The following is a 25839-nucleotide window of genomic DNA, read 5'->3' as shown; positions in this document are numbered from 1 at the left end:
AGTGTGTTGTCATATTTACACGCCTGTAGATCAGTTATTAAAATACTTGGTAGATTTGTTAATCACCGCTGACAGTGTTAATTTTTATTCGGTAAAAAGTGACTTGCGAACGATCGGTCAGCTAGCGTCACCCAGCAAGTAAACACCACAAACGGCGATGGAGTAGTAGCAGTTAATGGCTCATTAACTGACTGTGGCGAGAACCTACGACGGTAACTTGCTTGGTTAACAGCAGGTCTACCAGACAGTTATATGAAAATTAGCCTAGTCAAATCACCAGTAGTCTACACATCTCTGATTAATTGACCATCAGTGCAGTCGATGTTCTTCCCCTGTAGTTCATATTACTAATGCGTGAGCTAACCACGGATAGCTTACCTAGCTCACTGGCAAGCTGATATGCTAGCTAAGCATATTCGTTTTGCCGAGAAACATAAATTGAAGATAACTGAACATAATTGTATTATTAATGTCATACATATAACGTGATTACATGACACAGTACAGCCACGGATGGAAATTAAACTCCGTAAACATTTGATCATATATTTTAAAACACAACGGCAGACAGTCAGCTAGCCTCAACTTCGTTCTACAATCGTTCGTTCAGGTTGATGGGCTTTTCCGCACCGGACTGTCAATCACATTGTAAAAATCACAAGACCGCTTAACTCTATGGTTTTGGCTCCAAATCGAGAACATGGCCGCGCCCGCCATTGAGCTTCAAAACGTGTTTTACAGACCCACGGAGAGGCAATGGGTGACGTCACAGTAGCTTTGTCCATATTTTTTACAGTCTCTGGTTGAAAGTGACCAAAGGAGATCAAAGGAGTGGAGACATCAGCCGCTGTCTATTCTGTCCCTGCCTCCAAAGTACCAAAAGTCAACTTGATGAGCGAGCAAGTGTTGAGCAGTTGCGAGCGCGTAGGGAGGGTCGAGCGAGCGCTCGTCACAGCCCCGTGCTTGCTGGACCACATTTGTACACGCAGAGCACAAATGCTCCCTCGCAAGGATGATTTTTCCGCTCGTGGATACTGTTCTGTGCCCTTGCAGAGCACAAATGCTCTCTCGCGAGGATGGTTTCCGCTCACTCGCGCCTGGTTTTTATATGCACGGGTTTTGGTACTATATAAAAGCAATAAAGCAAATCCAGGGAGAGGAAAATGGAACAGAGACCATGAAACAACGGGAACCTCCGTTTTATTGAAGGTTCCGCGTTTTAACTGTATAGTAAGCTAATACTGTAACAGGGAAGCTGTAGTAGACGTGGTTAAATGAGTCACACTGAGGTGGACATATGGACTTCATAGTTTAGTGTCTTTTATAGTCCATGGTACCTACACTGGTAATTCACCAGCATTTATTTCAATCGGGAATTGAATTGCATGCTGTTTAGCTGTGTGTAGCCAACTTCACAAATAAAGCTAACAAAGTTGCCAACAAAGACTCCCCGTCCTCATCAAGATTCACTGATGATAAAACTATGCATAACTGCCTAGGGATCGGTAGTTCACCTGCATTTGATACAGCATGCATGCTATCTAGCTATATGTAGCCAACTCAGGAAAATAACAATGTAATATTACATTACGTTCTATTTGGTCGCCGCTTTATCCAAAGCGAAGCACAATACTGCATACCGAAGGACGTTGCAACAACTACAGAACACAGGTCAGATAAGGTAGCTACAATTTGCATAAAGTACCAGATATCCATAGCCATGAACATATATGCATTATGTTGTATTTGAGAAAATAAAGAAGGCTAATATTAGAATAGGATACAGATAACTCCATGAAAAAGTCATTCAGGTGTATTAGCTAGCAATAATGTACCTATGAACTGCTAATGTTACATATTCCACACATGATTCCTTGTTTACATCCCAGTTATAACTAAATGTCCAGAATAGCTAAATACAGAACAAGGAAACACACAAAATAGCTGCACTACAGAGTACCAAAACGATGTTGTCACACATTACCACATTGTCTGGCAAGCTAGACTTCTGACAGAGTCGTCTGTCGGCAGACCGTCTGAGGCTGTGACTACCACACTGCTACGCATCCGTCAATTCAATCCAAATAATTGCAGATATTTTCTATTTCCAAAACACCGTAAATTCTTTTGTCTGTTTTGTGAAATAACAAAACATTTTTTAAAAAACAAATCTAAATAAATCTTCATATCAGCCCCAATGCTTTATCTTGGCTATCAGTTTAATTAAACTTAATTTTGCGGACTAACCAGCACAAACAAGCCAGTGATTTGAGCACCGAGGACAGCCCACATCAAATAAATCAAAACGATGAAGATCGGGGGCCAAAGCAGATGAGAGTAGGGCATAAGAGAGTGTATCTGTGGAGCAACGACCCTTAGCACACAGCTAAGACAACGCAGGAGTGACTTCGGGACAAGTCTGTGAATGTTAGAGTGGCCCAGCCAGAGCCTGGACTTGAACCCAATCAAACATATCTGTGTAGCAACGCTCCCCATCCAACCTGACAGAGCTTGAGAGGACGTGCAGAGAAGAATGGGAGAAATACCCCAAATACAGGTGTGCCAAGCTTGTAGCATCATACCCAAGAAGACTTGAGGCTGTAATTGTTGCCAAAGGTACCTCAACAAAGTACGCAGTAGAGGGTCTGAATGCTTATATAAATGTGATATTTCAGTTTAAAAAAAAAAAAAAAAAATTGCAAAAAATTCTAAACCGGTTTTCGCTTTGTCATGGGGTATTGTGTGTAGATTGATGAGAATAAAAATGAATTTTATTCATTTGTAATGTAACAAAATGTGGAAACATTGAAGGGGTCTGAATGTGCTGTATGTGCTGATACAATGTTGTGCTATTGAATCCATCCTGTTCACAGATATCCCGTGTATCACATGTAGGTACACTCGGTCAGTCTGTGCCGTCCAAATGGAAATTACTTTCTTTAAGAACATGCAGCGCATCTGACGCACATCTGATGACATCATCAGTACACGCTGCATTCAAGATCCTTATCACACTCCACGGGTCCCCCCCTCCCCCCCACCCGGTATAAAAGTTAGGGACAGTAATCAACTCTGTCTCTCACCTCTCTTCTCGCCCTCTCTCTTCCTGCGTCCTCTCCCATTGTCCCTTGAGTGCCCACATACTGTGGAACTCCTATGGGCCTAACTCGAGTTCTCACAACTCTGTAGAACTCCAATTAAAAGGGCTTGCAGAACACCTAAAGCCGCGTTTCCACCGAAATTACCCGGAACTTTCAGTCCCAGGAACTACTTTACCAGGAACTAAAAGGTTCCTTCAGCCAATGGTTGTCTGCGTTTCCACCGGGGTCTAAAGTACCGCGAAGATTAGGCAAATTAGCCCACTGACGTTGTCGTCGGTCCATCTGTCATATGATTTCTTCTGTAACCCCATACTACCACCGAAGTAGCCTACATTATTTTCTAATAACCGGGACAGCCCGGAGGGGTTTATTCCACTTATATACAACGGGTTACCAACAATGACTATATATGGTTACTTTTGTATTTATTGATTTTCATATATCCTCTCAAACACATTCATTAACAGCAGAAAACATGCACACGTTGTAAACAATTAGCTGTTTTATTACTTTCTCGTCGTCAATTCCATATAGGCTAATCGCAAAATGACAAGAATAGAACGAAAACTCGGACTTGCGTGAAAATGTAAATTAGTAGTGGTACAGCCACCGTTTGCTTTCCTTCGAAGTTACTGCTAGCCGAGCAGCGAAGTGTGCCCTCCAGATGCGAACCATGCACCATAAATGAGTCCATAGTCTTCCTGGTCTTTTCGTGGAATTGAAAAATGGCAGTAAAATTGAGTAAAATTACGGCAGTCTGAAAAAGCTAAAGGGAAGATTACTAGAATTAACCTGTTATTTTACCCGGATAAAAAGTCGGAAGGTGATTTCCAGTTTGCTTGTACTGTATCACCAATGTTAATTATGCAGAACTACCGCATACCTCACATAACTGTATCAAACGTTTTGAGTCAATTACGACGGGCTAACAAAGAAAATCCGGAAGAAAATATTCAGCAACCGAATTAATCCGTTTGAATGTTTTGGTAGCCTACGTCATATGCTGTCCCAGCACGAATGCTTAGCATTTTATAAAACGAATACTAAAGCAAGAAAAGAACAGAAGAGCACACGTTATAATTCCAAGACGTTGATAGGCTATAAACAAAAGTAGGCTACTGCGCCGCATAACATACAAGTTTGATTTGAAGTTATTATGAAAATAAATTGGTTTGCCGCTGCATATTTTCAAACATGGCGGGTAATGGCGGAAAATAAATACAACACAAACGCTACGAGTACTCGACCAATCAGAAATGTTCAGCGCTGCAAGCTCCACCCAAAAGGTTCCTGTACTTTCGGAAAGTACTACCCCCCGAGCAGGAACGTTTTGGGGGGTAAAACAAAGCCCCCAGAACTAAATTTAGACCCTAGTTCCTGCGGTGGAAACGCACTGAGTTCCTCAAAAGGTTCCTAGTTCCGGGGTATAGTTCTTGCGGTGGAAACGCGGCTTAAGATTGTGGCAGTCACCGATTTATCTAAATGCAAAGACAAAGTCACTGTACGCAGCAACAAGGCTCTGCCGATTTAGCTCGCCTGCGGCGTCTAAAGCCTGATCCATCCCACGTGGAAACCAGCGCACGCCCGACGCTGCGCCAACTAACCACAACGAGCTCCAGGAAGAAGAGCCTTGCTGACGACCAACCGGGGGGGACAACCACATCACCGTTGCTACGAAACAAGGATTCGGTTTGTGTCGCGCGCCCCACATCTGGAAACCTCCACAATTTCACAATGCCAGGACTGTTCTCTCCAGGACCCCACAGCGACCACCGGAGGCCGCTACCTGCGTGAATGGATGGACAGTAAGACTGAGCAAACTTTCCAGGCAATAGTTTAGCTTAGTTTGCATTGAGTTTAATGGCAGCGGCGGCACCAGTTACGCAAGGCTGCTAGCTGTATCTGGAACTCCGGCACATATCAGCTGCAGTAGGCTATATTATACCATTATTAGCCTACTGCAGCTGCTATATGCACAAAATTAGCTAACTAAAGAGATCGGATTCATTTAGATAACCGCTACCAGAACTGATTATAATCACAAACACCCCACCAAAAATAAATCAGCATTATAAAAACAAACTGTAACTTAATGTTTTTGAAGATATATTGCTAACTTAATCTTATTGGCATTAGCCTACTCTTGACTGGAGGTTTTGGAAGGTATCCTGCATTGAGACTAACGTAGCATGAATGTTACTCATTGTGAGTCGAATGTTAAAGAATACATAGGAATAATGACACAAACAAGCATCCATATATTTTGTGATACAAATATCTTAATTTCAAGTAATTTACAGTGAAATTGTCACGACAATGTACATACAGATCCAAGCTTAATGTTGTTTTCACTCCACCGATTCCATTAGCTGAGAACTGGGACTCAAGTTTAGCTAGCTGACATGCACGAGACCAAGCTGAAAGTTGAATGAGAGCATTCCTTGTATGGCAAGCCATTTTAGCTTTAATTCTTTTCCAGAGGATATCACAAATACAGTTCTAACTAGTTGGAATTCAAATTCTTGATATCAGAAATTCAATTGTAACTAGTTATAATTCAAGCGTTTTCCCCATTCAGTTCAATCATTTTTGATATCAAGAATTCAATTTTAACTAGTTAAAATAGGAATTTTTGATATCAAGAATTGTATTTTAACTAGTAAAAATTGGACATTCTAATTAGAACTAATTAAAATTGAATTCCTGACATCAAGAATTCAAATTTTAACTAGTTACAATTGATGATATCAGAAATATGTATTTTAACTAGTTGACATTATATTGTTGATATCATTAATTGATTTTATGATATCAGAAATTGGCATTTTAACTACATCAAATTCCAACTCCCATTGAAATGAATGAGAAAAACATTTTAAATCTGACTAGTTAAAATAGAATTTCCGATATCAAGTTAAAATTGAATTTCCGATATCAATAATATGCATTTTAACTGGTTACAATTGAATTTCTGATATCAAGAATTCGCATTCTAACTAGTTAGAATTAGAATTCGCGATATCCTCTAGAAATGAATTAAAGCTAAAACAGCTTGCCATATGCCATATCCTTGTGTGTGCACGAGACTCCTGCAGCAGAGAAGGGGTGCCTGACCAATCAGTGGTCGTCATTTTTTTTACAAGTATAGTTTGTTATAGCCAGGCTATTAAGTTTATCTCTCTCTCTTACTAACTCTCTCTCTCTCTCTCTCTCTCTCTCACACACATACCAACAAACTTTGAGTAACTGTGCTGAACATTTAATCAATAAGTTCTGTGCGTCAGCCGTTATGTTTCTTCAAATCGATTCATATCATTGTGGATGGCCACAAGACAAAAATGCCAGTTTTGTTTGCAACATAGGACTTTGATTTCACTAACTAGTTGTTTCCCTAAATGAAGCTTAGAACCTGTACCTTTTTAGCTGTATGTGTTAATTTCCTCCATTAAAAAAAAAAAACCCAGTCGAAATATTGAAAAAACTGACGTTTTACTTTGTAATCTAGTCAACATTCATCCATTTAAGATGTAACATGCTGTATGTATCAGCCATAGGTCTTGGCTATCAAATGAACACGAAATCCAGTCCATTTTCATGTTAACAGTTGCCACCAAAGGAAAATATGAGCACACCAGATTTTGCAACTCGTGTCAAAACCTAAATCCAGCAGAACACAAAATTTTGCGGGCTACTTGCTGAACGTTTTAACTGATAACGGCGAAATAACAAAACAGACATACAAAAAATATTTTGACATGACAAACAACACGTATAGACATGTTTTGATGTTAAAATATCATAGGTAGAAGCAATATTATTGAAGTAAACTGACTTTGAATTACTACGTGAGTCCTATTTTCATGGAATTTTGACTTAGCGTCCACATTTGTCACGTGACCGTAACACCCTACCAAGTATTTCATGGTTAGTTAAACAGACAGCAACAAGTTCAAGTGACAGCAACAAGTGATTTGTGAAGCTAGCAATGGACTCTGCAGCACCCCCAGCAAAAAAATTTGCAAATCAACCAGTGCTATCTGGGAGCACTTTACAATCAGCATAACTTATACAACTAACGTCATCTGAAAATTGTGCAAGTCCACAATAAGCAGAGGCTTATTGTGAAACACCTAACAACATCTGTAATGCACAACCATATGCATTTAAAACATCCCGTTGTGACCGTGTCTGCCCACGCCCCCCCAGCAAGGGCTAATACACAGCCTCCTCTTTGTTACCAATAATGGTTGCGTTCATTTCAAAAACACTGTACCCAGACAACCACCCGAATGCCAAGCAAATTACAGAAACTGTGGGTGAAATGATTTGCCAGGACCTCTTGCCCTACTCAATTGTGGAAAACACAGGTTTCTGCAAGCTCCTAACTGTCACTGCACCACGCTACAGGGTACCCTCACGCTCTCAATTCTTACGTATAGTTGTGCCAGTGATGTTAAAGCAAAGGTGAGGAAATCCCTGTTAAGCATGGAGGGCGATGTGGTACACTGTACCACAGACATTTGGAAGAGCAAGTTTTTCACTAATGCCTACATGTCACTCACGGGGCATTGGGTAGGACGTGAGATCACTGGATCTGGGGCAGTGACACACAGATGTGTCACTGCCCTACTCAACATGGCCGTGATCAATGTGGATCACACTGCAGTGAATATACTAGATCAGCTCCAGAACCTCATTGCAGCATGGCAAAAGGCAAAATGAGGTCAATGGTCAGTTTTCTGTGCAGTTTTTTGTAACGGACAATGCCTCAAACATGGTAATGGCCATGGCTGATGGTGGCTTTGTGCACATCAGGTATATGGCTCACTCCCTGCACTTGGTAGTTTCAAATGCTCTGAAACAGTGCCAAGGAGTGAGCCATGCCATCACCATCGGCAGGAAAATCACAGCATTTGTGCATCGCTCAAACAAGGCCACTGTGAATCTCCACAAAATCCAGGAGGCCTCCCTGTGAATGACCTGGTGCATGACATGTCCACCAGGTGGAATTCTATATTCCACATGCTCCAGCGGCTGCAAGAGCAGAAAAGGGCAATCATTGCCATGGGGACACAGATGGATTTAGGGGGCTCATTCTCACACCACCAATGGCACATAGTGGAGGCCACAGTAAAGATATTGCAGCCTTTTGAGGAAGCAACCCGCAATGTCTGTGAGGATGTTACATCTCTGTCCTCAGTTATCCCGTGTGTGCAGGCTCTCAAAGCTTCCTTTGGTAACTTGATAGCAAATTAAGCAGTGCAAGCTCTGCCAGAGGCTCATCCTTGGAGACACTGCTGGTTGAACGCTTCCAGCCAATCTTTGATGACCCCACTGGCCCCTACTTTAAGGCCACCCTCTTGGATCCCAGATTCAAGATCATGCCCAAGTGACTTCTCACTGTAATAGGCTGAAGGCTGATGTTGTTTCTGAGGTGGATCACAAGGTGACTCAGCTGACTGGAGAACCTGCTACTGCAGCTGCAACTGTTATTGATCTGTCACCAGGTACGGAGCAAGAAGAGGGCACTCACAGCAAAAGCCTCTTTTGGGGGGCTATGCAAAGTATGTCAAGGAAATCTGAGACATCTGTGTCAACTCACCTGTCCTCCAGTTGTGTTGTAGATAACTACCTAGCAGAGTGCAACACAGAGTCACTGTCCTCAGATCCAGTGGTCACCTACTGGTCAAGTAAGGTGGTCACACATCCAGCACTCAATTCTTACGTATAGTTGTGCCAGTGATGTTAAAGCAAAGGTGAGGAAATCCCTGTTAAGCATGGAGGGCGATGTGGTACACTGTACCACAGACATTTGGAAGAGCAAGTTTTTCACTAATGCCTACATGTCACTCACGGGGCATTGGGTAGGACGTGAGATCACTGGATCTGGGGCAGTGACACACAGATGTGTCACTGCCCTACTCAACATGGCCGTGATCAATGTGGATCACACTGCAGTGAATATACTAGATCAGCTCCAGAACCTCATTGCAGCATGGCAAAAGGCAAAATGAGGTCAATGGTCAGTTTTCTGTGCAGTTTTTTGTAACGGACAATGCCTCAAACATGGTAATGGCCATGGCTGATGGTGGCTTTGTGCACATCAGGTATATGGCTCACTCCCTGCACTTGGTAGTTTCAAATGCTCTGAAACAGTGCCAAGGAGTGAGCCATGCCATCACCATCGGCAGGAAAATCACAGCATTTGTGCATCGCTCAAACAAGGCCACTGTGAATCTCCACAAAATCCAGGAGGCCTCCCTGTGAATGACCTGGTGCATGACATGTCCACCAGGTGGAATTCTATATTCCACATGCTCCAGCGGCTGCAAGAGCAGAAAAGGGCAATCATTGCCATGGGGACACAGATGGATTTAGGGGGCTCATTCTCACACCACCAATGGCACATAGTGGAGGCCACAGTAAAGATATTGCAGCCTTTTGAGGAAGCAACCCGCAATGTCTGTGAGGATGTTACATCTCTGTCCTCAGTTATCCCGTGTGTGCAGGCTCTCAAAGCTTCCTTTGGTAACTTGATAGCAAATTAAGCAGTGCAAGCTCTGCCAGAGGCTCATCCTTGGAGACACTGCTGGTTGAACGCTTCCAGCCAATCTTTGATGACCCCACTGGCCCCTACTTTAAGGCCACCCTCTTGGATCCCAGATTCAAGATCATGCCCAAGTGACTTCTCACTGTAATAGGCTGAAGGCTGATGTTGTTTCTGAGGTGGATCACAAGGTGACTCAGCTGACTGGAGAACCTGCTACTGCAGCTGCAACTGTTATTGATCTGTCACCAGGTACGGAGCAAGAAGAGGGCACTCACAGCAAAAGCCTCTTTTGGGGGGCTATGCAAAGTATGTCAAGGAAATCTGAGACATCTGTGTCAACTCACCTGTCCTCCAGTTGTGTTGTAGATAACTACCTAGCAGAGTGCAACACAGAGTCACTGTCCTCAGATCCAGTGGTCACCTACTGGTCAAGTAAGGTGGTCACACATCCAGCACTGGTGTACGTGGCTGTGAAGTATTTGACCTGTCCCCCAACAAGCATCTCATCAGAGAGAATATTTAGCACAGCAGGAGATGTTTTGTCTCCCCATCGCTCCAGACTGCTCCCAGCTCATGTGCAGCAGCTGGTTTTCACCAAATTCAGACAGTTAATAAAAGTTAGTTTAGTTAAAAAAAATAAAACTAAGAGAGAGAGAGAGAGAGATGAAAAGTACAGTATGAGGATGTGGAAATATATCTCAAAATTAAAGTAATAAGATTTTCATTAAAATAAATGTCTGTCAGTCACTATCTATCGCTGAATTAGGTAACACAATGGTGATTGAGCCTATTATTATATTAATTTATATTATTATTGTTATAATAATTTATGATTAAAGAACTGGGTGTCTGTGGCGACATTCCTGGGAAAAAATCACAAGCGACGCATAGTTAGTGACGCGTTTTCCATCACCCATCAGTGGTTGGTCTGCCAGAGAGGGTAGGCGGAGCTAACGCAACAGGCTTGCTCTTGAACTCACTTGTGTGTGAGCGGTGTACTGTTTTTTTCCAGTGTCTGCTAGCGTTACAATAACAGAGAAAGGGAGGGGGGGTTATGGGACCCTAATAAGTTTTTGTGTAACATGGGAGGTCATATTATTTGTTGATGTAGATTTCGTATTACATTTGATGACAATGTAACCTTACTAAATTACATAGCTATTTGCACAGCTAACGCTAGCTACCGGACCATGTCAATAAAGGCACTATTAGTTTAGACAACGTTTGCCACAGTATCCATCTCTCATATCAGGTAACGTTACATTAGCTAGCTAGCTAATGTAATTAACACAATCTAATGTCAGCTAACAATTAGAAAAAATGCTAGCTAACGCTGCAACATTCTAAAACCGTTTAGTCTCGTTGCGAATCATTGATCTGAACTGGCCTTAACGTTACCGTTATTTACATTGCCATCAAGTTCATCAATATATTGATCGGAATAAAGCCGGGGTATAGGTGGAGCAGAGCCGGGTCTGATTTCTGTGTAAAGATGTCAAGCTGGAGAAAACTGAATAAAAGAATACAGCAGTATGGATTAGCGTTGTTATTATTTTATTACGCTTCCTCATATGTTCCTTCAGCCTTGATGCCCTTTTTTGATGAAATCTCCTTTGTTTTTGTTTTATTCTTCTTATTCTGATTGCTAATTTAACACCCAGCTCAGCTTTATTCTCGAACAGTTTAGCTAGCAAAACCAGAAACAGTTGTTTCAAAAATATCACACAACAATCATTGACGAAAAAGACTGTTTATTGTGCATGAGATACATAATTGCACGAGCCACAGCGAATCCCGCGAATTCTTCTCTGCAGTGTAAAGGTATTCACACCGGGCAAAAGGTGGATAAAGAACGTTTGTGGAAATTGATCATCACTAATTCTACCCCAGGTCTGCTACAGCATTTTAACCTGGCTCGGCAGTGTAAAGACAGCTTAAGTTAGCCTAATGTTAGACAATGAATATGTACGTAACGTTACTTGTATAACAATCATTTTTTATTCAGTAAATAATAAGTGTAATAGTTGGCGTGGCCCAGGTGCCAACTGACTGACCTCACACAGGCGACACTGGTTGGATCCGGTTGGATCTATGGGAAGTGAGGTCAATAAACACACCTGCAATTACTGCTTCTCGCCATTGGTACCGCCAAAGAGAACAAAACGGAAATCTTCGAGATTGCAACTTTAATTATATGCCAATATTAAATCAATTTGATGCTTTGAAAGCACAACAATTGCATTGCCCGATTTAACGTGACGTCCGATATAAACCACGCCCACTTATGGTCTTCTATCCGAATATGGATACAGAGACAGATAATTTTGTTGGTTGAACAGATACAGATAATGACGTCTCTGCACACCACTATAGACTACATTGCTCATCTAAAATAATGACGATCTCCATTGGTCAAAACCTCTATTAAAGGCTTCGGTTTTTCGAAATAATTTTTAAATTTTTGTGGTTTTTATACCATATTTCCATAGTTGAGGGAATTTACAACATAATAAGCCCTACAAATCTTAACAGGCAGGGTTCCCTTAAAGGCTGGTTTATAGTCTAGTGATGGAGTGTTGCTAGACTGAAATTGCAGAATGTTCATGAACATTCTGTTGTTGCCGGAGACTGAGTGTGGTTATTGTGAAGACAAAATGTATGAACACACTCCAGTGACACTGAAGTGAGAGCTCACACTCAGGGCACAAGGGAGGAAGAAATTCCTCAAAAGAAGAAAGCTAACACAAAGAATATAGTTCAGGGATTTAGCCTAAATGGCCCCCAAAGCCGCCTTCATTAATGGAGTACAACTGTCTAGTTAGAGAAATGTTTGATTTTCAAGGATGTGGAGTATTGCACTTGCTACAGCTGAATGCCACTGAACTTACTTGGTCAGACGCTGTCACAATGCAACAAGTGTTTGCATTACAGGCTAACACATAAGCCAATATCACCTGTGGAAAGAACCTTACCTATATACGGTAATGTAGGCTACAATTTAATAGGCTACTGTCAATAATATAGGAAGGAGAACTCTAACTCTTAACTGTATTAACATTAGTAACATTGGAAGCCATGGTTGCAGCTGCAGCTGCTTCCCGTGTTGGATTGTAGTATCTTGTTTTCAACACAGTATAGCTCAGCATCAACACTATATTGCTATTGTAATATAACATAATGACGAGAACAGGCCATTCAGCCCAACAATGCTCACCATTTTCCTAACTAAATTAATGCTCTGATTACCTACAGACTAGATAGTATCTAACACTGTATAAAAAAACTCCACAGAGTTTCTGCCTCTACTATGTGACCTGACATGCTATTCCACACATTGACTACTCTATGTGTGAAAAAATTCTTCCTAATGTCTGTGTGGAATCTACCTTTTGTTAATTTCCATTTATGTCCCATTGTTCTACTAACAGAACTCAACCTGAAGAATCCTTGTAGTTCACTTTGTTGATCTCCTTTATGAATTTAAAAGCGTCAATCAAATCAGCCCTGAGTATCCTTTTACTAAGCTTGAAGAGGTTAAGCATCTTAACCCCTTGGTGCACATGCCAAATCTGGCCAATCCTTGCCAATTTAGGTGGTACCCTATTTAAAGCTTTATAACTCCAGATGTGAGCATCACAGAGACTTGAAAAATGGTTTAAATGAAGCAAGACATTTGTACCATTTACAATACTAACTTAGATTATTTAATTTTCTTCCTAAATTATAAATATAAACTAAAGTGCCACAAATGTGATTGTCTTGGCAAAAAATCAAAAATCAATTTGCTCTTTTTTAGCTTGCAATGAAGTACTGAGAGATTGTGAATATACAGCAGGTTAAAAAATACATGTTTTGGATCAAAAACTCCTTGACCACAAGTGCAAGGGTGGATATGCAGAACTACAAAAGATCTATGAATCAAAATGTAAGAAGTGTACCCAGTGTATCCAAATATATCCAAAATGTCTAAATTATGCATTGTTGTAAATCACAACATAATCATGTATTTCACTACAAATCAACTGTTTGACTGAAGAAACTCACTGTTGCATCATTTTCAAGTGGGATACAAGCTTTCCGTCAGTACAGTGGGTTAAAATATCTAGGGGTCCTGAAGCATATCCAAAATCTCTCCAAAAATGAATAAAATTCATTTTGTCCATTATAAAGCATATACATGTGCCCCTTATGAAGGTTTAAGGTGAAATGTTGATGTCAGATTAAAAAAATAATGCAAAAACATTATCATACTGTGGTACAGTACCTAAATGTGTAATCATGAACTCTTGTATGTTTTTCAGTACTCTACAGTATGTGATGTTTTTTTGTATGGTACGAAGCCCCCCTGGGGTCAGCTGAGAAAAAAAGATCTGTACTCTCGGTTTAGAAATCTGTGCACATGGTTTATATACTGTGCTCTTGGATTCATAATCCGTACCCTCAAATTATGAATCCATGCCCAAGGATTTGTAAACCGTACCCTCAAATTACGAATTCATGCCCACGGGTTTGTAAACTGTGCCCTCGAATTAAGAATCCGTGCCCACGGATTTGTAAACTGTCTTCACGGATTTGCAATCCATGCACTCAAATGACTTTTTTTTTCAGAGAACAGGGACTTCCATGCATGGAGCATTTCGACGGTGACCGCATCCGCCAAGTAAGTCCAATTTATCTAGATTTAAGGATTAAGCTCATAAGGGAAGAAGAGAAGGGGCTTAACATAGGAGTGTGTTACCGACCGCCCGCTTCAGACAGTAGTGTGAATACAATACTCTTTGAAAATATAAAACAAGCATGCAGAGGAGGTGAGACTATTATCATGGGCAACTTCGATTACCCCAGTATTAATTGGGAATTGGTGACAGGACAAGGAAAAAGGGAGGAGGAATTTTTAGATGTTATAAATGACCTGTTTTTAGCACAGTATGCCAGACAGCCTACAAGAGGGAAATCAATTCTAGATCTGGTGTTATGTAATAACTCTGACAGAATTTGTAGTATAGAGGTAATGGAACCACTTGGGACAAGTGATCATTCCACAATTAGGTTTGATGTATTTTGGCAAACTAAGAGGGCCCCATCTAACTCCAGGATTTTAAATTTTAGGCGGGCCAACTTTAAAAAGATGCAATCGGAATTAAGTAAGGTAGACTGGGTGCAACTTCTTGATTGCAGGACTGTGAATGAAAAGTGGGGGAGGTTCAAAAGGGTTATACTCAATGCTCAGCGTAAATTTATTCCAAAGGTGCAGAAAAGTAAGTTGAAAAAGCAGTCTCCACAATGGATGAATAAAGTTATATGGAAGAGTTTGAGGGAAAAGAATAAACTGTTTAAGATATATAAAAATGATAGTACTGAGAGTAATAAGGCTGAATATTGTAATATACGTTCTAAGGTTAAAAAAGAACTAAGGGTAGCCAAAAGGCTCTATGAAAGGCAAATTGCTGATGATGCTAAATGTAATCCTAAACGTTTCTTTCAATACTGCAATAGGAAAAGGAAAGTTAAAGAGGAAGTTAAGGGCATTAAAAATAATGACGGAGCAGTTATTTATAAAAATAAGGATATTGCTGATGCCCTAAATGACTACTTTGTGGAGAGTTTTAACAGAGAAGAGGTTACTAATAGGCCGAAAGGCATATTCAATACTCAAAATGTCTTGGCAGATATTGAGATAGGGGAGATAGGTTCCCAGTTTTATTTAGTATACATATATATATATATTATATGTAGTGTATTGTGTTTCCGTTTCTGCCATTACTGTGTCTGTAGTTTGCATGCCTCTGTGTCTAGCCCCTCTGTAGTGTGTCTCAGTATAACACCTCTAGTGTCTGCGGCAAGGATGTCACATTCCTATGCTAAATGGCTGCGAGGGTCCCCAGGAAGGGACAAGACCATTTGTCTCCGGCCCGCCACTTAACTCAACCTTTTGATATGTATGACTGCAAACTGTATATCCAGACACCACACAGCGTGATCGGCAGAGATTCTCTCAGCGCAGCGCCCGAATGTGCTGGGTCTGTCTCTCCCTTGCGCATTGAATTAAACAACAAATCCTCTGAGGAAACTTTGTCAGCGTGTTCTTCATCGTCCTGCATTTGACTCCACGAATAAGGGCAAAATATCCTAACAGGGGATATAGAAGTATTAGATAAATTACATAAACTAAAGAAAAATAAAGCAGCAGGAACTGATGGCATATACCCAAGGGTACTAAAGGAGTTAAGGGAGATCATTTTTAAACCACTGGCAAGTATTTTTAGACAGTCTTTAGATACTGGAGAAATACCGAATGACTGGAAACAGGGTATTGTAATACCAATATATAAGAAACGGGACCGTACTGATCCAGGAAACTACAGGCCTTATGATATTATATACTTAGATTTCCAAAAGGAATTTGATAAGGTGCCACATGACAAACTCATTATCAAAATGAGGACAGTAGGAATTACAGGAAGCATTTCAGAGTGGGTTCGGAACTGGTTACGGGATAGAACACAAAGGGTAGTAGTAGGAGGGATATTATCTGAGCAGGGTATTGTGGGAAGTAGAGTTCCACAGGGATCGGTGCTGGGTCCACTGCTCTTCCTCATTTACATAAATTACCTTGACACGGACATTGAAAGTACACTGGTTAAATTTGCAGATGATACAAAACTGGGAGGTTTAGCCAACAGTTTGGAATCTACTAAAGTAATCCAAGAAGATTTAAACAAAATCCAGAAGTGGGCAGAAACCTGGCAAATGAAATTCAATATATCTAAATGTAAAGTTCTACATGTAGGGAATAAAAACATAGGGCAGGATTACTTTATGGGTGGTACAAAATTAGAATGTGCACATGTAGAAAAAGACTTGGGAGTAATAGTTAATCAAAGCCTAACAAGGTCTGGTAAATGTACTGTAGCAGTAAAAAAAAAAAGCCAACAGGATGCTGGGATACATATGCAGGAGTATTGAATATAAATCTAAGGAGGTCATACTCACCCTATACAATACCCTTCTCAGACCACACTTAGAGTATTGTGTTGTTCTGGGGACCGTACTACGAGAAATAAATAGAGGCGCTGGAAAAGGTCCAAAGACAGGAAACCAGATTGATTCCAGGTATAAAAGATAAGTGTTATGAGGAAAGGTTTGAGATGCTTGGACTTTTTAAGCTTAGTAAAAGGAGACTTAAGCCGCGTTTCCACCGAAATTACCCGGAACTTTCAGTCCCAGGAACTACTTTACCAGGAACTAAAAGGTTCCTTCAGCCAATGGTTGTCTGCGTTTCCACCGGGGTCTAAAGTACCGCGAAGATTAGGCAAATTAGCCCACTGACGTTGTCGTCGGTCCATCTGTCATATGATTTCTTCTGTAACCCCATACTACCACCGAAGTAGCCTACATTATTTTCTAATAACCGGGACAGCCCGGAGGGGTTTATTCCACTTATATACAACGGGTTACCAACAATGACTATATATGGTTACTTTTGTATTTATTGATTTTCATATATCCTCTCAAACACATTCATTAACAGCAGAAAACATGCACACGTTGTAAACAATTAGCTGTTTTATTACTTTCTCGTCGTCAATTCCATATAGGCTAATCGCAAAATGACAAGAATAGAACGAAAACTCGGACTTGCGTGAAAATGTAAATTAGTAGTGGTACAGCCACCGTTTGCTTTCCTTCGAAGTTACTGCTAGCCGAGCAGCGAAGTGTGCCCTCCAGATGCGAACCATGCACCATAAATGAGTCCATAGTCTTCCTGGTCTTTTCGTGGAATTGAAAAATGGCAGTAAAATTGAGTAAAATTACGGCAGTCTGAAAAAGCTAAAGGGAAGATTACTAGAATTAACCTGTTATTTTACCCGGATAAAAAGTGCGGAAGGTGATTTCCAGTTTGCTTGTACTGTATCACCAATGTTAATTATGCAGAACTACCGCATATCTCACATAACTGTATCAAACGTTTTGAGTCAATTACGACGGGCTAACAAAGAAAATCCGGAAGAAAATATTCAGCAACCGAATTAATCCGTTTGAATGTTTTGGTAGCCTACGTAATATGCTGTCCCAGCACGAATGCTTAGCATTTTATAAAACGAATACTAAAGCAAGAAAAGAACAGAAGAGCACACGTTATAATTCCAAGACGTTGATAGGCTATAACCAAAAGTAGGCTACTGCGCCGCATAACATACAAGTTTGATTTGAAGTTATTATGAAAATAAATTGTTTTGCCGCTGCATATTTTCAAACATGGCGGGTAATGGCGGAAAATAAATACAACACAAACGCTACGAGTACTCGACCAATCAGAAATGTTCAGCGCTGCAAGCTCCACCCAAAAGGTTCCTGTACTTTCGGAAAGTACTACCCCCCGAGCAGGAACGTTTTGGGGGGTAAAACAAAGCCCCCAGAACTAAATTTAGACCCTAGTTCCTGCGGTGGAAACGCACTGAGTTCCTCAAAAGGTTCCTAGTTCCGGGGTATAGTTCCTGCGGTGGAAACGTGGCTTTAGGGGTGAATTGATTGAGACTTTTAAATGTATTGAAGGGATTAACAAAGTGAACTACAGGAAATTATTCAAGTTGAGTTCAGTTAGCAGAACGGGGGGCATAAATGGAAACTGGCAAAGGGTAAAATTCACACAGACATTAGGAAATATTTTTTCACACAGAGAGTGGTCAATGTGTGGAATAGCTTGCCTGGACATGTAGTGGAGGCAGAAACACTGGGGGTATTCATAGCCCGGCTTGATACAGTGTTAGAAACTTTCTAGCTTTTAGATAAACCAAGCATTAAGCGCAGTTTAGTGTAGGAATAGACGAGCAGTGTTGGGCTGAATGGCCTGGTCTCGTCATACATTATATTATATTATGAACCTCAAAAGGCAACAAATTTGGGATGCACTTTGAAGGCAAAATTATGTCACAGAGATTTCATGAAACCAACAAGAGAACAGTGTTTGCCGTTACAGCTGACAGCTTTAACTTTCCATCGGGCAGACTCTATGCAAATAAATACTGATTATGTCATTGTAGCCACAATTGTTCTGATTCTGTATTTATTTATTTAAGGGAAATTTTAAATTTGTTTTACAATCAGCTAACTACATAACGAGCCACTAGTTCAGCTACCTTTTTTGTTTTAACCAGATTATCATGATTTCAGTTGTTCGCTGTATGTAAGCCATGTTAACACAAGCTATGTTGTTCTATTGGGAAGTTATGTGATTATTAGCAAGTTAGCTGGCCAGTTCAGAGGAAACTGACTGAGGCTTAAAAACATTAAATACATTATTCCAGTGCATTAAATAAATTAAAATGTACTTTTAGATGACTACAAAAAATGATATTCACACTGTATATTCACATTTCCACCGCTTCGCTGGTTTGAGCTACCATTAATTTAACGGAAGTGAGAAGTCTGAGGAAATCGCAAAGACCTATGGGATAACCTTCCAACTGAAGGATGCATCAGACGTTGCCTTCAAATTTAACCAAAATAAGGTACCTTAGAATGATGGCTTTGGTTTGGGGCATGCCAATGAAGGACAAGTATGAAAAATAGTGAAAATGCTGCCTTCAAATGCTACCTTCTAAGGCGTTAAAAAACTGTATTGACAATCAATGACTCTGACCATATTTCCCCAGTGCTCTCATGTAGCAAATGGAGATCTTCCCTACAAGAATGGACATTGGATCTACTGATTGTGCCTTCCTAATTTTGAAAACTCACTACTGAAGCAGGGCGGCACGGTGGTGCAGCCTCACAGCAAGAAGGTTGTGGGTTTGAATCTCGACTTGGGGCCTTGCTGTGTGGAGTTTGCATGTTCTCCCCGTGTCCGTGTGGGTTTCCTCCGGGTACTCCGGTTTCCTCCCACAGTCCAAAGACAGGTAAGCTAGACTCTAAAGCCGCGTTTCCACCGCAGGAACTTTACCCCGGAACTAGGAACCTTTTGAGGAACTCAGTGCGTTTCCACCGCAGGAACTAGGGTCTAAATACCGGGGGCTTTATTTTATTTTTATTTTATTTTACCCCCCAAAAAGTTCCTGCTCGGGGGGTAGTACTTTCCGAAAGTACAGGAACCTTTTGGGTGGAGCTTGCAGCGCTGAACATTTCTGATTGGTCGAGTACTCACAGCATTTTTTTGTGTTTGTTTTCAGCCGCCATGTTTAAAAATATGCAGCCGCAAACCAATTTATTTTCATAATAACTTCAAATCAAACTTGTATGTTATGCGGCGCAGTAGCCTAGTTTTGGTTATAGCCTGCCAACGTCTTGGAATTATAACGTGTGCTCTTCTGTTCTTTTCTTGCTTTAGTATTCGTTTTATAATTTTTTTTTATAAAAAGCATTCGTGCTGGGACAGCATATTACGTACCAAAAAAATTAAAACGGATTAATTCGGTTGCTGAATATTTTCTTCCGGATTTTCTTGGTTAGCCCGTTGTAATTGACTCAAAACGTTTGATACAGTTATGTGAGGTATGCGGTAGTTCTATGTGAGGTATTGGTGATACAGTAAAAGCAAACTGGAAATCACCTTCCGCACTTTTTGTCAGGGTAAAATAACAGGTTAATTCTAGTAATCGTCCCGTTAGCTTTTTCAGACTGCCGTAATTTTACTCTGCCATTCTTCAATTCCACAAAAAGACCAGGAAGACTATGGACTAATTTATGGTGCATGGTTCGCATCTGGAGGGCACACTTCGCTGCTCGGCTAGCAGTAACTTCGAAGGAAAGCAAACGGTGGCTGTACCACTACTAAATTTAAATTTTCACGCAAGTCCGAGTTTTCGTTCTTGTCATTTTGCGATTTGCGATATGGAATTGACGATGAGAAAGTAATCAAACAGCAAATTGTTTACAACGTGTGCATGTTTTCTGCTGTTGTTGCCAGTTATACATATAAATGTGAATGCATTCGGTCGCTTCGGATGTCAAGACATGAAAGCGAATGTTCGCATAAAAACATAATGAATGTGTTTGAGAGGATATATAAAACAGTTACAATCTGACTATTGGCCTGTTATATCCTATTTGTTGCATAACAACAGTCCAAGTTCAACTACCAACGACAGTTTTGCTTGACAACGGTAAAATAAGCACAAACGGCTGCAGAAGAATATTTCAATTCCAGGTGATTAAATCGATAAAAAAAAATAAAAAAATACAAAAGTAACCATATATAATCATTGTTGGTAACCCGTTGTATATAAGTGGAATAAACCCCTCTGGGCTGTCCCGGTTATTAGAAAATAATGTAGGCTACTTCGGTGGTAGTATGGGGTTACAGAAGAAATCATAGGACAGATGGACCGACGACAACGTCGTTTTTTCATACGTCAGTGGGCTAATTTGCCTAATCTTCGCGGGACTTTAGACCGTGGTGGAAAAGCAGACAACCATGGGCTGAAGGACCCTTTTAGTTCCTTGAAAAGTTGTTCCTGGGACTAAAAGTTCCGGGTAATTTTGGTGGAAACGCGGCTTAAATTGCCCATAGGTATGAATGTGTGAGTGAATGGTGTGTATGCCCTGCAGTAGATTGGCAGCCTGTCCAGGGTGCATTCGTGCCTCTCGCCAAATGCACGCTGGGATAGGCTCCAGCACTCCCCGCATCCCTGGTCAGGATAAGCGGGTATAGATAATGGATGGACTGTTGAAGCAATAGTAAGTGTTAATTAGTGAAACACAACATTAGAAACACTTGGAAAATGAGATGATATCCATACTCCTATGGTGAAAATTTTGTGCTACCAGACTTAATTTGAATTTAGTAAATCAGAATTTGTATTTCATAATTTCAGTTGGTATGGAAGGTTTTAAAACAGAATGCCATTGTTTGAGTCTGAATTTCAAAAACCTGGATCCCGTTGAAATTAGTTTTTTTTTCTGTATTTAGTTTCAGTTCAGTTAAAAGCTGAATTTTAAACTTGCAAGCCTTTTTCAACCTTTCAGCTCTCAAAAAGCCATGATTTAAAATTTGACTCTAAAAAACCTTTCACGCCCAAAAGCTTTCATTTTGTGAACATCTCTAGCCCGCAGGAATGGACAATGAGAAGAAAGCGACAAGCTCCAGTAGACTGTTGATTTCTGTGAAAGCTTTTGGAGAGTTAAAAGATTCAAATCACATAATTCAATTTTAAAACATTACATACAAATTCAAATTATGAAATTTGTGACAAACAAAATTTACATTACATGGGAAAAGTTAATGTAAGGAAAATTTATATAAAGAGAATATATATTAAGAAATATATATAGTAAAGCATAAAAATAATATGTGGATTTTAATTTCCTTACCTTGTTTAAAATGAACATCCGAACAAAGTAAAACAGAACAGCAGACATCATTCCAGAGAGAAGAGGAGAAAGGAACCATGATGTCACTGTGGAAGGAAGAAAATGCAAAGAAAAGTCTGATTCTTTAATCAATTTACAAGACAAATCCACAGGTTTCATTTTAGTTCTTTTTGCCTGTACATGTAAACATTTTGTGCAAACTACATGACACTGAGGGCTCTATTTTGGAGACACAAAGGCAGTCAGCAGACACTGGAGATACACTCCCACAGATTTTTAAAAAGTGGCCTGTTGGAATCTGTTTTGTTATTTTAAAAACACTAAGTGCAAGATTTAACCCCTTAGCGCACATGCCAAATCTGGCCAATCCTTGCCCATTTAGGGGGTACCCTATTTAAAGCTTTACAACTCCAGATGTGGGCACCACGGAGACTTGTAAGATGGCGTGAGTGAAGCAAGACATCCGTGCGTACCATTTACAAAACTAACTTAGATTAGTTTATATTCGTAATTTTGGAAGAAATAAAGTGCCACAAATGCAATTGGCTAGGCAAAATATCTAAAATTAATTTGCTCTTTTTTAGTTTGCGATGAAATACTGAGAGATTGCATATATACAGTAGGTTAAACTATACATGTCCTGGATAAAAAACCTCTTGACCACAAGTAGAAATAAAAATCTAAGGGTGGATATGTAGAACTACTAAAGATCTATGAAGCAAAAACTAACAGTGTACCCAATGTCTCCAAATCTACCCAAAATGTCTAAATTATCCATTGCTGTAAATCACAACATATTCCCGTATTTAACTACAAATCAACTGTTTTGACTCAAGAAACTCACTGTTGCATCATTTTCAAGTGGGAATTACAAGCTTTCCGTCAGTGCAGTGGTCTAAAATAGCTAGGGGTCCAGAAACATATCCAAAATCTCTAAAATGAATAAAATGCTTTTTGTCATTATAAAGCATATAAATGAGCCCCTTATGAAGGTTTAAGATGAAACATTGATATCTGATTAAAAAATAATTTCACAGAATGCGGTACAGTACCTAAATGTGTAATTATTAATTCTTGTATTTCTATACTCTGTACACTCCTGGGCAAAAAAATGGGCCAAGCCCAAAATGGCAAAATATAAAGCAAAATTATAAAATTTAATGGTCTTAACAACAAATCATTGTTCAGAAAATTAGCAAGAATACATTTTTTAATAATTTAAAATTAAACAAATGCACTGAGACCTACTGTGCCACCATTTGATCGTTTACTTTTGCTGCAGTGAACTGTTTGGGGAAAAGCTAGAAACAAAATTCACTTATACGGTAGACAAATTAACATAATGTCAAATAAAAGAGTCATGTTTTGTATTTGGTAGCATATCATTTGCATGCCATGACTTCCTGATGTCTGTGACCCATCAACATCATCAGAGTCTGGATATCTTATTTTCAGGTTGTCCTACAAGCAATACAAAAACTCTTTGCATTTTAATGGATCTCTATGGGAATTGGGGGGTGGGACTAGATTCAGCTGTAAATTATGCTGATACAGTATGGAACACATTTGTTGGCTAAATGGCTTTAAGTCATCAAGGATCCAAGGTAACAAATGAGCCTCAAACCACCGTGCTGCTGCCAGATATGCAGTAGATACTACAAGCATTGTTTCTCCTGAATATTTTTTCCATATAGTTCCACAGGAAAATTAATCAGGAGAAACGATGCTTGCTAAGGCTGTCAAAAGTGCCTTGAAATTGAGTTTGAATATTAGATTTTGTAATTAGTTAACGTTCAAATATATTCGAATATCATTTGCTTATAATTCACAAAAATAAGCTGCTTATTGTCGGGCGCAATATGCACGTGACGCTCCCTTTAAACTGGCCTGCGCATTATTTTCCACAAGCGGGCAGTAGAATAGAGGACATCGGTAAACTTGCTAGGTTACTACATCTGGGGCCTCATTTATAAAACGTATTTTAGATCAACTGTGTGGCGCGTACATAGAAAATCACGTCAAAGTAGTGATTTATAAAATTTCAACATGACTCGGTGGGAACGGTTGTGGCTCTACGTCAGGTCTTCACTTGACGTATGCACGCAAGTTCATTTTATAAATGAACCCCCTGCAGTTTCTATAGCCTAATGCGCAAATGAATAAACCACTTTCTCGTGGATGTAATTTGCCACAACACGGCATTTATTAATCGCAATAATAGGGACATGATTGTTTATAGGAAATCCCTGTTTATTTCTTTACACAAAGACTATTCAAACGGATACACCAGACTTGCACTGCAAAGCTTGCACGTAACTCTTTTCTTGTCCTTGACCTCGCCATTTATGGCCAAGAAGCCGAAAAATTCCCAAACAGGGCTTCTACGACCAGCTAATGGGACCAAGTCCTCCGATGCTGCTCTGCGGCCCTTTTCACCGTTAGTTTTCAATATTTTTGATGTGACAGAGGAAGTAACGTTAGCACAGGAAATGAACTTTGCGTGCATGAACATGATTCGCCACATGAAATTGAAGCCTGTATATTTATGTTAATTACAAAACGCGGAATCAAAGACGCTGGATCCAAAACTAATATTCGAATGCTCAAATTTAGGTTCGAACTTAAAAAAAAACTATTTTCAAATAGTTTTCGAACTTCAAATATTTTTTGACAGCCCTAATGCTTGCCCAGGAGTGTAATCTTGTATGTTTCCTTGTATGGGGATGGGATGACATGAAAACAATTTTTAACCATCCACCACATTTTGGCAATATTCCAACTCTTATGCCATCACTGTTGCATGTGTCACAAAAACTACTACCAACGAACGCTTACATTACAGTGTGAAATATCCTCATTATAAAATACCACTAACCTATTTAAAGACACTCAATTTCAAATATAACGTGAATAACCAAAATATTTTGAGCAGTAATACTTACATAGCAATGATGAAATTTTATCTGTGTTCAGTAGATAGAGACAGAGATAGTAAATCTATCCGCTTCTGTTCTACTCCAGAAAACAATGTCAGATAGGTCTATCAGCAAACATATGCCTTAGCTATGCCCAGAAGTCCTCAATAATAATAGTATCTTCCAAGAAATTACGAAAAATCGTTGACAACGTTTTGTCAGGTGCAGCGTCTGCTACCACAGAGTGAATGCGTAAGTGAATGCGATGATAATAAAACCTTCGCTTACGCTTACCTATAAAATGCTATTCCAAAAGCAAAATTAGATATGTTATACATCGTTAGAAAGCTTATACTCTCACCTACTGAATAAATGAATTGTCAATGAAGCCAGACTGTACTAAAAAAGGCGACAACGCCGTGAACAACACGTGTGATATTACGCACAGCTGTTTTGGATGGTACCCAGCCGTCACAAATGCGCGTATATTTCACAAACGGATTGTCCAAGACAATATATGACCACTCAGTCTCAAAAGGGACATCTCTACACGTACAACCAATGGTAAGGTTGTATCTCATAAAAAAACACGTACATTCTTGTGTGTTCTTACCAAGTTGTTTCATGCAGGCTATAAACGTGGACAACCCGGTGAAAAATATTACTTCATTACCAAGGTTGGAATTGAAATTAAACAAAGGAATATCGGCTACCAGTCCCAAAAGTGAAAGAAAATGGTTGTCACATTGAGAATGGTTGCTCACGCTCACCCTCCTGTCCACTCATATTTATCGACACAAATCCCAATTAGTATGATTGTATGAAAATAATTGTTAACTTTATGCAAGATAGACATAACATGTTAGGCCTACAAATCTACTACTGTACATATCATCATTCTTAAGTTTCAAAAATGTTGAATTAAAAACATCATCTGGTTAAAAACGTCTCATATCCTTTTTTC

General features: G+C 39.9%; 1 protein-coding gene across 2 annotated transcripts in view; it reads right to left on the bottom strand.

The window, feature by feature from the left end:
• Positions 1 to 25839, bottom strand: part of LOC135233743 (sodium-dependent phosphate transporter 1-B-like) — a 188358-nt gene that overhangs the window by 97520 nt on the left and 64999 nt on the right. For both annotated transcript variants that reach the window (XM_064297585.1, XM_064297584.1), the window contains exon 4: positions 21961 to 22046. In XM_064297585.1, coding sequence (XP_064153655.1) covers positions 21961 to 22046 — 86 coding nt within the window. The remainder of the gene's footprint in view (positions 1 to 21960; positions 22047 to 25839) is intronic.

This window comes from Anguilla rostrata, chromosome 10, assembly GCF_018555375.3.
Source record: "Anguilla rostrata isolate EN2019 chromosome 10, ASM1855537v3, whole genome shotgun sequence".
Taxonomy (NCBI): domain Eukaryota; kingdom Metazoa; phylum Chordata; class Actinopteri; order Anguilliformes; family Anguillidae; genus Anguilla; species Anguilla rostrata.
This window is presented reverse-complemented; position numbering and strand designations above follow the sequence as displayed.